Source organism: Ailuropoda melanoleuca, chromosome 8 (assembly GCF_002007445.2).
Source record: "Ailuropoda melanoleuca isolate Jingjing chromosome 8, ASM200744v2, whole genome shotgun sequence".
NCBI classification, from domain to species: Eukaryota; Metazoa; Chordata; class Mammalia; order Carnivora; family Ursidae; genus Ailuropoda; species Ailuropoda melanoleuca.
Window position 1 is genome coordinate 5642335 of NC_048225.1, and position 12405 is coordinate 5654739.

At 45.3% G+C, this 12405-nt stretch overlaps 1 protein-coding gene across 7 annotated transcripts in view; it reads right to left on the reverse strand.

The window, feature by feature from the left end:
- Positions 1–12405, reverse strand: part of EXPH5 (exophilin 5) — a 70174-nt gene that overhangs the window by 15562 nt on the left and 42207 nt on the right. For 2 of the 7 annotated variants that reach the window (XM_034665703.1, XM_019797687.2), the window contains exons 1-2: positions 11401–11690; positions 3025–3073 (exon numbers count right to left, since the gene is read on the reverse strand). The exons of 2 other annotated variants lie outside the window; for them this stretch is intronic. Coding sequence is in view for 2 of the 5 variants with exons in the window: in XM_019797684.2 (XP_019653243.2) it covers positions 3025–3073 (49 nt within the window). In the remaining 3 variants the exon portion in view is untranslated. Of the gene's footprint in view, positions 1–3024; positions 3074–11400; positions 11691–12405 lie in introns of those variants that run through there. 3 more of the 7 variants (XM_019797684.2, XM_019797682.2, XM_019797686.2) reach the window with 2 other exon arrangements.

Here is a 12405-nt window from a genome sequence, read left to right on the forward strand (position 1 = left end):
CCCTGGTCCAAATCCTATTCTGCTCCTTACAAGTGGTATAACTTTGGACAAGGTAACCTTTCTGTACCTTCGTTTCTTTCTCGGTAAAATGAAGACATAATAGTAATGACAAGAGCAGCAATACCCCTCCCCCAGCCCCACAGGGTCACTGTGAAGATTAAATGAATTAATTGCTATGAAACACTTTAGCATGGTGTCTAGCACTTAGTGAGTCCACTTTTTAGCCACTCCCATTCTTCCATGACTACAGAGGATTTCCTGGAGGACTCCTCCTGAGGCTTACCATTGAATGAACTGGAAAAGCGTTCCAAAGAATTAGAAGCCAGAATCTCAATACGCTAGCTCTTAAGATCTCAGTTATATTCTCAAACATGGTACATAAAATAGGCTGAGCAAAATGAGGCCTTTTACTCAATCCGGCTCACTCTACTGCTCTTGTCTGCGATTCTGGCAGGACAAACAAACCTTGTGTCACGGAGTAACCTTAGACCATTTGAGAACTTCCTCGGGTGGCCAAACCTGTAGGGCCACTGTTGGAGTTGAAGCCTGAGCTCACTGATGTTATCAAACACCTTGGCAGAGTCAACAAATTAATTTTTCAAGGTGTTGCTGAATTTGTTCTGTGTCTGCTTTCCTGTAAAGGTCAAGTCCACCACTGCACTTGAAGCTTAAAAGCACTCACTCATTTCTTCTTCCAATTTCTGAGTGTTTGGTCAAGCAATGGGAAGAGGCAGGTGAGCAGACACCGTCCCAGCTGCAGGGAGCTCACGCTGGCCCAATATGGTAAGTGCACTGGAGATGTGTTTCTGGGGGCACAGAGCTCGAAGGATGCCTTCACATTAGGCCCAGCCAAAATCTGTTCAGAAATATGGAGTGATCAAGGAGCCAATGCTATATGCCTTATCTCCATTCTCAGAAATGGTGACTACTTTGACCTCAGTTTCCTCCCTTGTAAGGAGGTGGCTCTCACTGGGGGAAATGTGCTCCTCAAGGAACACTGGCAATTTCTGGAGATACTTTTGATTGTCATAGTCGAGTGGAGGAGAACTATTGGCATCTAGTAGGCAGAGGCCAGGGATGGTGCCAAACATCCTGTGATCCACAGGACAGCCCCCGCAACGGGGAATTACTCAGCCCAAGATGTCAGTAGTGCTGAGGGTGGGAGAAACACTGAGCTACAAATCTCTAACCTTCTCTCTGGCTCCAAAAATTCTGTTTTCTGAAACCCTTTGCTTCTTTTAAGCTGATGAAGACATTTACATGGCAGCTGTCTTCTCTTTGAGTGGAAGGTCATCTAATAATGTAGCACAATCTCCTATAAAATACCAGGATCCCCTTTGTAAACTTCCTGTCAGGCTGCGAACCAAGTGATGAGAGGTTTATTACCTCAGATCTTGGCAAGAACCCCTCAGCACCAATGGTCAACTTCCAGCTGTTTGCAGGTTAAGGGGATAAGATTTCCATGAATAAACAATGGAAATCTACACGTCATACAAAACCTTTGTTTTCAGCAGTTTCTCTCTGAAATTTTATAAAAATTATTAACTGGAGTCAACAATCACTGTCTTGAGTTTCATTTATTTTCCCAGATCTCACCTTGCAGAGGGACATGCTTCCCAGTAGTGAAACGGTTAAATGGAAGCAGCAATCAATGGTGCCAACAAAAGATTATTAATCCTCAGACTGGGTTTTCAGATTCCAAGGATTCCAAATTAGCTCTACAGTTTGATAACTTCTAGGTTATCAATTTCTTTTTGCATTCCTCATATGCTTCAGACCCCATAGCTCTCTACTCGTAGGGCAGGTGAGCTCTGAGTCCTTCTCCAAGGAAAAGCAAGAGTACGGAAGAATCTTGCAGCAGGACTGGATGCACGACACTTCAGTCCCTTGCTCGGTGAAAGGAGAGCCAGCCCATAGTAAGCCAGCGGGGCTTGTAAGCAAACAAGGCTTCAGGGCTGACAGAGCTGTAGGCATTACTGACTTCTGGCTGTAGAGTTATAGAAACCCAGATTTTCTAATCTCAACTCTACCATTTACCAGCGACCTTGAACATGATTTTCAGATTTTCTAAACCTTAGTTTCTGCATCTTTAAAATGGGGATAATAATAGCATACTTCATAGACTTCCCCTGGGGATTAAATGGAATGATCTCGGTCAAGTGCCGGCTGATGGCGGTTCTCCAAGAGAGTGAAGCAGGTTGTTGGTGCTGTGGCTGGGCTCACACATGTAAAGGCGATGGGGGCAGTGTTATTCGGAAGGAAGTAGCAGTACTCTGAAGAGGAAAGGGGGCTCTCTTTTGTCTCTGAAATAAAGAACCTCTGTTTATATATACTCCTCACCAGAATTCTACCAGGCTTCCTGTAAAGAGAGACAGGGCCGGGGGGAGGTACTAGTACTAAGACCCTCCTCCTGCACTCTTAGGTCCTTTCCAACATTCTCTTTCATCTCCAAAACACATGAGTACCACAGTAAGACACAGGCATGTGAAGATCAAAAGACCACGAAAAAGCAGGACACAAAAAATGTCCAGCTGCTCCATCCTGTAAGCAAGTAGATACATTTAAATTGAAGCGCTCGGTGGAGGGTTGTGTTGGGCCAGTCTCTCCCTGTGAAACTGTTCCAGCCAAATGCATCCCACTGATCAGTGGCTTCCACTCTGAACACAAATGATGATCTTGTCCACAAGATGTCAAGCCCAGACCCACAGTGGCCTGCAAGAGTGGCAGTGGATGCCTCTCACCTCTTCTGCTGCCCAGCGCTTCAAGACTGTAGCGCAGTGATCCACGGTGGAATATCAGAGATGCCACGACGGCACGAGGGGACCCATGATGGTCTCACTCCTTCCTGGCAGAGCCACCCAGAGACCTACAGCAGTTGGGAAACTGAACTCTCTAGGGCAAATCTAAGCTTCTAAAGTAAATTTAAAACTGAGCCAAGGAGAGGCCTATCTTGCATAGGCAGCCAAGCAGGAATTTCACTAATTCTGAATTCCTTAGCGTAACCTTTAGTTTCTGGTTACTCACCGTAATGGTTTGCCTCACAGACACAGGAGGTCCTGCATGGCTGTCGTATCTGTGGAAAGAATGTGAAATAATTTCTTTGAAGAAGTGCCTAACTTTTACTGGGAGGAAAATCACCAGCACATGTGCTGTTATATCTTAATAACTTGAGAACATATTAGATGTATTTCTAACGTCCTAAAGGAAGACATTTCTTGGTTAGTGCATTGTTGAAAAAAATCTCAGAAACCTTTTCCTATGACTGTTTAGGATCAACGCTTTACATCTTTAATACTCAGGTAGCCAAAAAGAAGTTACATAGTGGTGGTTACATTAAGACATAATTTGCATAAAGACATAATAACAAAAATAGTATACACGTGTTGCAGGCTTACTATGTGTCAGTGTTCTCATGCTGTGTGCACATGTGACCTCATTTAAAGATATCACTCTTGAGAAGCGGATACTATGACTGCTGTCGTTTTACAGATGGAGACGGAGGCAAAGAGAAGTTAGAAGACACAGCCCAGTGTGCAGTTAGCAGATGAGCTCAGAGCCGGCCACAGGCTCCTCAAATCCGGAGCACGCCTTCTTAACCAGTCTGGCGCATGGACTCTTCTTGCAAACGGGCAACAGATTTTCTATTTCCATACACTTTTATTTTAAAGAGAGATTAGGTCAGGGCCAGACTCAACAATTCACACGGGAATTTTTAAAAAGCAAACCCAACAAAGATGGCTTCTGGGTGTTTATTTTTATAAAGATGCCTTATTCACTATGAAACCATCTTGGAGAACAATTATGCTTGTACTGTTTATGTAGCCTCTCTCAGTTTCAGTAGGTGAAAAATTTACAAGACATGGGTCCCAAATTGAGATAGATTTTGATCTTTTAGATCCATAATCCTATGCCAAGGGGCACTCTGCCTGAATTACAGCTTAAGATTTAATAGATGGTAATGACTCACTGCTCTGTAGGAAATGAGGTCCTCTCCTTCTCTAAGAAAACAGCAAAGGGAACTGAGCATTAGACCAATGAACTATGACTTTAGGTGAGATCAGTCAAAAGTGGCAAGATACGGTTTTACTTTATTCGAACTCCTAGCTGCTTCATACATAGTTCCCCAGAGCTGGGAATAAAACCTGGGAAGCCAAACAGTTTTATATGTTAAAGATATCCAGATATAGTTGACAGTTTAGCTCAAATTTTAAACAGAAATTGAAATTAATATCATGGACTGTGTTTCACATTACTCTGAAACACCAGCTCTAAATGAATAATATCTAGAACTTGAATATTGCTTTTATTTTTAATCTTTCCCCCCTACAGCCTTACTGAGCCTGCCAGGCTGCCTTCCTGCCAGGCACTGTTCTGAGCGCTTTGGCGGAAACAAATAGGGCTGAGATAGGGACCCTGCTCTCGAAGAGCTTTTGCAGTAGGAATGAATAGATACATAAAGAGCCCAGATACAAGCAAAGAGGTGATGCAGATGATAAAGAGATGTTAAGTTAAACGCTCAGACCATGCAGAGGTGCTGGTGAGCACTTGCTGGGGGGCAAGCAGGAAAGGGGACAGGGGGAAGGTGGTGGTTGAACAGGTATGAAAGGCGAGGAACACCATAAGCAAAAACCTGGAGATGGGCAAGAGCCAGGGAGCTTGGGAACTGGCAAGTAATTCAATTTCGCCGGAGCCAAGAGAATATGCCAGAGCGTGAAGCCTCTTTCCAGAGCCTCAGGGGCTGCAGCCCTCACGGTGCGCCCACGCGGCTCCCCAAGTCCCGAATCTGATTTGGAGCACGGCAGCCGGGTCAGGGATCAGTTCCCGAGAGAGGCAGGAGGGTGACTTAGAGGACGGCAGGAGCATGACAGAGTGCCACCAAGTGCGAGGGAGTGCTGTGCAAGGGGGGTGGGGGGAGATACATGTCCCCTGACGGTGTGTGAGGCCCCGTGTGCCCTTGTGGATTTACTGGCTGGGTGTAGGACTCAGGTGGCTTGGAGGCCCAGAGTCTCCACACCCACTCTCAGGCCCTCCTAAAAGTAAATTTATGTTTCTGATGTGAACAGCTTTCACTTGCAGAGTGAATAAAAGCAGCAGTGGTATCACGGGAGCTCTGCTGGCAGAAGTGCTCTGGACCAGTGATTTCAAGGGACACAAAGCTACCGCTTCTTCTGCATTTGCTCTCAAGCCCTGCGGAGGCCACAGCTTGAAGGTCTCTCACACACAACCCCATGTCTCCAACGCACTCCTTCTGCCTATGAGACTTCTATAATGTCTCTCCTGGACTCCTCTCCATCCTTCATACCACAAAGAGATCTGTCTGAAATGCACACGCAATCACACCAGTCCCCTGCTTAGCATCTTACAAGGTATTATCCAAAATCTCAACTTGATGCAAGGCTCTTCTTTCGTCTGATGAGCCTCCCAGACCACCGCTCACCCTTCAAGCCTTATGCCCCCCACACTCCGCTCATCTATAGGTACCTGTAAGTTAGACTTCACGGAACGTATTTCACTTCCATAAAATAGCCACTCTTGTCTCTATGCCTTTGCAGATACCATTAAGAAATTCTCACTTAGTACATTAGAGCATGGTTCAAGAATATTCTTTTTAAAAACCGGAACCCCAGGTGACTTCCCCCACGTCCTGACGGAGCATGCTCTAAGCACTGGCTGCTGAGGAGCTCCATCTGGATGACCACAGGCCACTCAGCCCCTCCGTGTCCCAAACGGACTCCATGTCCTCCTTCCACGCTTACTACTTCCTATCCAATCAACGAACAATCAGGAATCCCCCATACCTCGCCATTCCCCCATTTATACCCCAGGTAAGACATTCATTGTCTGTTGCCTTTATGTTTGCACTAGTCCCTTACTCGTCCCTCTCCCTCCAGTTTTGTTCCAATCCACTCTACACTTCAGCTACGGTGATCGCACAAAGTGAATCATGCTGCTTCCCAGTGTAACATTTTATGATTCCCATGTGCTCTCAGGTGAAAGTTCAAATTCTTCTCTGCACTTATAAGGCTCTATATGATCTAGTCCCCATACACCCTCCAGCCTCGTATCTCCCCTTTGTATATCCCTCTGCCATGGGGAACTGACACAGCTCTGAGCATCTGCATAGAATGTGCCTGAAACATTTTTCTACCACCTGTTTGCCTGGACAACTCTCATCTGCTTGAGCAATCACTATTGATGTCGTTTTCCCTGGAAGACCTCTTGGGCTCCAGACTTAATCTACCATACACTCCCTCAGATGTGCTCCTAGAGCATGTGAAACTTCCCCAACTTAGCACTAGCATTCTACATTTCTCTATTTCTGTTCTGTGTCCTCACCGGACTAAAGCCCAAGAAAGCAAGGGCTGCATGCTTCCTTCCATAGCGCCATGCACAGTGTTCCTTGAGCACTCTTCATTGAATAAATAAGCAAATGTGTTCCTTTTTAGTCTCATCACATCTGCTCCAACAATCTTTCATCACCAGCACCTGCTGAGTATCCTAAGTCGGAGTGGAGAGTTCACCTCCATTCCTCCTCCTTCTTCGCCCACTACATCCTATCAGCAGGTTCTCCTGAATCTACGTTCTAAGTCGTGCATGAATCTGGCCGCTGTTTGCCCTCCTCCCTGCCTGCTACCTCATCTGTCATCTTAACAGTCCCTTACCTGGTCTCTCTGACTTGAGTTTTGCCCCCCTCGAGTCTGATCTTTGTGCTGCACCCAGATCAATCCCCCAACCTCGGCACTACGGGCATTTCTTTGGGGGTGGTGGTTGTAGCAACATGGGGTACTTGGCAACATCTCTGACCCCCTACCCACTGGATGCCCAGAGTTCCCACCCTTCAGTTGTGAAAATCAGAAATGTCTTTTGGGGGGCAAAATTGCCCCTGGTCAAGAATCACCACACTAAAATGATCTTCATAAAATGAAGATCTGATCATGTCATTCTTCTGCTTACAAACTAGCAACAGAGGGACACCTGGGTGGTTCAGTGAGCTGAGTGTCCGACTCTTGATCTCAGCTCAGGTCTTGATCTCAGGGTTGTGAGTTCAAGCCCCACACTGGGCTCCACCTTGGGCATGGAGAGAAAGAACGAAAGAAGGAAAGGGAGGGAGGGAGGGAGGGAGGAAGGAAGGAAGGAAGGAAGGAAGGAAGGAAGGCTAACAATGGATAAGATAGACATTTGTACCTGCACATATGCACTGAATACACCAAAATATTTTAGTGTTTGTGTAGGGCAGCAGGTTGTGGGTGACTTTACCCAATATATATATTGGATATTTTTATACATACACATATATATAAGAGAAACACACACATATATAAAATATATACATACATATAAAATAAGGGAAAATGGTATTAAAGTAAAAGTAATTAATGCTGTCCCATTGTCTATAGGATCAAATCCAAGCTTCTTAACACTGCATGTCCTTAGTACCACCGGTCCCTGTGTTATGGCCTCTGCCAACCTTTCCCATTCCATCTCTTACTGGTCTCAACTTATACTGGGTCACTGAATCTCAGTGACCTAGATGAGTTCTTGCTTTTTCCAGTCTCCATACCTTGGCTGTGTCAGTTTTTCTGCCTGGTGCAACCTCCCGACTCTTAATTACGAAGCTCAGTCCTGTATGTCCTTTGGCAATGGCTCTCCTCTTCCAGGAAGGCTTCTGGTCCCCAAGTCTGAGTTAAGTGCTTCTCCTATATGTTCTCATGGCCAGAATACCATGCACCCTCCCTAGCACTCACCATATGACACCATAATCACCGGTGTATTCGGCTGTCACCCAGGCCGCAGAGAGGCCAGATGGTATCCCTGTGTGAATTTTACACTGCACCTCTTCCTCAAGATACCTACTGTCATTTGCCAGAAAATTGCCGTAAGAAATACATAAGCCCATGATGTTCTGCCACGTCCTAGAGTTCTGCGGGCACCTTGGCCTGACCGCATGCAATGCCCCTCTGCTCCCCACTGGATTACAGAATTCTCCAGAAAAGAACTGTACCTTATTTTCACAGTTTTATCCTCAGTACTAACCACAGTATCTGATTCAGAGTAAGACTCTGATAAAAGCTCGATAAATAAGCAGAAGAGAAACTATCATCTGGGCTAACAGCACCCACGCAGGGTGCTCTGATGGCTCTTCCTGCAGTGGGAATAGGAAGCTAGGCTACTGAGGTTTCCAAACCTGGCTGAGCACCCGAATACCCCAGAGAATTTAAAATAAACAAATAAATGAAGTTCCCTGTGCCCTACTTCAGACCTTCTGAATCAGAATCTCCGAGTTGGGGCCTGAGTGTCATTATTTTTAAATTGCTGATGAGATTATACTAATGATCAGCCTGGGAACACTACTGGCCACCCAGGATGAAACTCAAAACCACTCCCCCTGTCGCGCCTCTTCCTCGTGTCTTCACACCCGGTGGAGACCACACCTGGGTTCGCGGAAGGAGCATTTCCAAAGAAGGATCTCACTGACTCTGACTTCTCTTCCATCAAGGTGTCTTGGATTTGTGTGTCTTTGAACTCAGGCATTTGTAGTGAGCGGCATGTGTAGTGAGGGACAGAGAGAAAAAGAGAATGGCCAGGATCCAGGGGAAAAAAAATAATCTGCCTTTTCAATTTTCCAAAACAGTAGCTGAATGTCTTGCTTACGTAACCTGGGGTTGCAGCTAGATCTGTGTACACCCTGTGGATCAGGCAAACTGGGGCATGTCTGAGGAGCAGCTAGGTGGGTCCAGCAAGGCTGTTCGCATCTCAAGGGAAAAATAAAATCCTCCCGAAGCCTCAGGGTAAGGGGCGCACGTTCAGCCCCGCCAAGAGCCGCTGCCCGCTCTCATCACCACCACGCAGCGGGTACTTACACATGCTAAGCACTGTGATGGTTCTTAAAGAGGGGATCTTACATTGAACTGGACAAGCTACTCTTGAGCCTGATTTACTAGTTCCCTTGTCTTTCCACTTTGCCCTCGTCCTTGGGATTACAATGGAGGAGGGGGGAGGATCCACATCCCGAAAATCGCCCTCATGAACTAGCAGCACTTGGTGACACAGTTTTGAGAATGTAAGCGGCCCCCCTGAAGGGGCGACTTCGCTGTGGATCGCGTGGTAGCATGAGACACGGAGGGGCGCAAAGCACGTATTCACGGCGGGGAGGGCATTGTTGGAATCATGGGGGTCTGGATCCTATGATCCCAGATCCCCTCTGGCAGCCAGGAAGACTGCATGTGTAAGCTCATACCCTACACTCTTGGGTACTTGCTGAAGTCTGCAGAAGGAATTTCTAAGGCTCTAGGTTATTGAAATTTCATGCTGAGCACTGTGCCACAGACACTAGAAGCCCTACCACAAGACAGGAGGAGACAGGACTTATAGGGAAAGATACAATATACATGTATACTTCTCTTGAATGTAAAACAAACTGAAACATGAGTAGAAAATATTTTTCCTTTTTCCTGGGGTTGGGGAGGGGGTCACAGGGGATATAGCTAAATCATTTACAAATAGGATTAAAATAATAACGGGATAGGGGTGCCTGGGTGGCTCAGTCGGTTGAGTGTCCAACTCTTGGTTTCGGCTCAGGTCATGATCTCTGGGTCCTGGGATCCAGTCCCAAATTGGGCTCCGGGCTCAGCTCGTGGAGTCTGCTTGGAATTCTTTCCCCTTTGCTCCTCCCCCTGCTCTTTTTTTTTTCTCTCTCTCTCAAATAAATAAATAAATAGATAGAATCTTAAAGAAAATAATGGGATAATTTGGGAAATGCATAGATTTGGGAGGAGAAACTCATCATATTTGAAGAAGAAATGGCAAAACTTTTTGCCTTTTTGTTAATTCATTCAATCCCATGTTCCCATGGCTTTTTATCCACTCCTAACAGGAAATCAAAGTTTCAGTATATCATATACTTTTACTGGCTGGTCTTTCTGAAGTAAATATCTGATGAAATCACAAATGCATTTTCTTCTGAGGAGAGTTCCCCATGATTCAGTGTCATTTATTGGTTAAACCACAGCTTAAACCAGGAAAAGAAATTTCTCTGATACTCGAGTCCTTTAGGGCTGAACAGAAGGCTCTATTTTGCCTGGAGGGGAAAATCTTTGCAAAAGATCTTCTCGACTGCTTTGCTGACTTGTTCTCCAAAGCACCGCACCGAGGGTGACAAACTAGAGCCTAGATGGCTCTGGCAAGTAGGAACCTGACAGCTACTGGCACAGGATGACTGTGCTTTCCTGGGCCCTTGTCAGTTCTTCCTGGTGCAGTTGAAGGCAAGGAGGAGCTCCTGAATCATGTATTTGGAAGGCTGATTTTGTATTTCAAAAGATCAGAACCGCCAAAGAAAGGTAGGCTCTACTTAAGAGTAAAGAGTCCCTGGAAATGTACAACACACAATTTATAGTCCTACCATAGCACAACACTCCATAAAACCACCCCCTGCCCCCTCTCCTCCCCACTAAGGATTTATATCCAAATATTTAGGTCACGCACATATTTAAGAATAAAAAGGACAGCGGTTCCTGGGTGGCTCAGCTGGTGAAGCATCTGTCTTCGGCTCGGGTCATGATCCCGGGGTCCTGGGATCAAGCCTTGCGTTGGGCTCCCTGCTCAGCGGAGAGCCTGCTTCTCCCTCTGCCTCTGCCTGCCACTCTGCCTACTCATGCTTTCTCTCTCTCTCTCTCTCTCTGTGTGTGTCAAATGGATAAATAACTAAAATCATTTAAAAAAATAAATTAAAAAAAATAAAAAGGACATATTTTTGCAGTTTATCTACCGAAACTTCTTAGGAGCAAAAAACAACAGTGCCTTCATGATATTCTGCACCAGCACAATTAAGAAATATTTATTTCCATTTATGTTTTGAAAGTAAAGTGTATTTAGAGAAGACAAATTCTTAAAACTGCTTCACATACACATATACTTAAAGGACAAAATCTGCTTCATTTCTGCTCCTGATTTTCATGTTTCACGTTAAAAGAAAGCTGCAAGTCATGTTGGCACACAAGAAGGATGGTTGCTAAATAGAATTTTGCGAAGTCGCAATTTTTTTCACCTTGGTCTGTAACCAGAAAACATGATACCCAGCTGGAAGATTCTAGATTTGCTGTCTGCTTTGATCCACTTTTGCAGTGACTTGCAATATGAGCTTGGAAATAACGTGTCCACAGAGTGAACAGGTTCCTCAACTTTTCCTGGTTTTACTGATGTTAGATTGTTCAGCTGTATAAAACTCTGCCTTAAAGAAAATCACCTAAAACACAAACTCCATCACAGGTCCCAGCTACACCACACATCAGGAATATTTCTTTTGATACTCATTCCCTCCAAAGGAAGTACCCTTCGATTTTAAATCCCCAAACCAGAGGATTACTAGCGTTTCAAAAATTTTTACAAAGAAAAGAAACTCACCTATTTGCAGAGTACTTTCTTGCAAGTGACTCTGGTAAAGACAGTCACATAAATCTACATTCTGTTCAGCTCTTTGTTATTTCAGCAAAGACAAAAGCAGGCTCAGGTGAAAGCTGGGAGCAAAACACCTTCCATCCACCCGAGAGGGGAGGACAGCGTTCTTTCTCCAGGTTCGGGAGCCTCATTGCCTGCTCCACCAAGCGGCGTGCCACTTACTGTCCCAGCAGGAGTGACCTCTAGCACCTCCTATTTCGGTGCAGCAACGCACTCTTAATGGTTTGACGGCACACGTCACGTGTGAGGCCAACACCTTAAGAGGGTGGGGAGCTTTTCAACCAGGAAGACATGCTGAAAATATTTAGCAGTCAGCTCAATTGCATGTAAGCAAAGCCTTGCTTGTTTTTCACAAAACAATCCAAAAACCTATGAGTCAAGATGAACTGATTTACACCATTCTACGCTGGGAACTCTCTGGAATGATGCCTGTCCAAAAGCTTCCCTTCCTTCACCTTAAGCTTAAATTCTGGGTCCCCACCTCAGAGCCGCTGTCCTGAATACTGCTCGACACGGTAATAGCTTTATTCCCTCAATTTTAAAATGCAAGTTTTCTCTACTCTCGTTGCTCATCTCGTTTACTTTCATTTCATCTTTTTACCCTGTCTCTCCTTGTGACCACAGATACACATATCCCCGAGGAACAGGCAGTTTTGATTTAAAGATATCTTCCTGATTGGGGCGTACACTGGGTTCTTGAAACAGTGGAGAAAGTCAACGAGCATTTCCCAACATTTAACCCATTATTCACCGAGTGCACTACCTGGGATCTGTGCGATTGGTTAGAAGTTGGCTTTCAAAAGAGCCAAGTTTCATGGTTTCAGAAGGACTTTGTCCCTCTGAAAGCTTAGTCTTGTGTCCTCTGTGACTACCTGCATTTTAAGTCTGAGTACAAACATTAAACATTCCGAACACAAAACAGGCTCCCTGCCTCTGGCATCAGAGCTATCA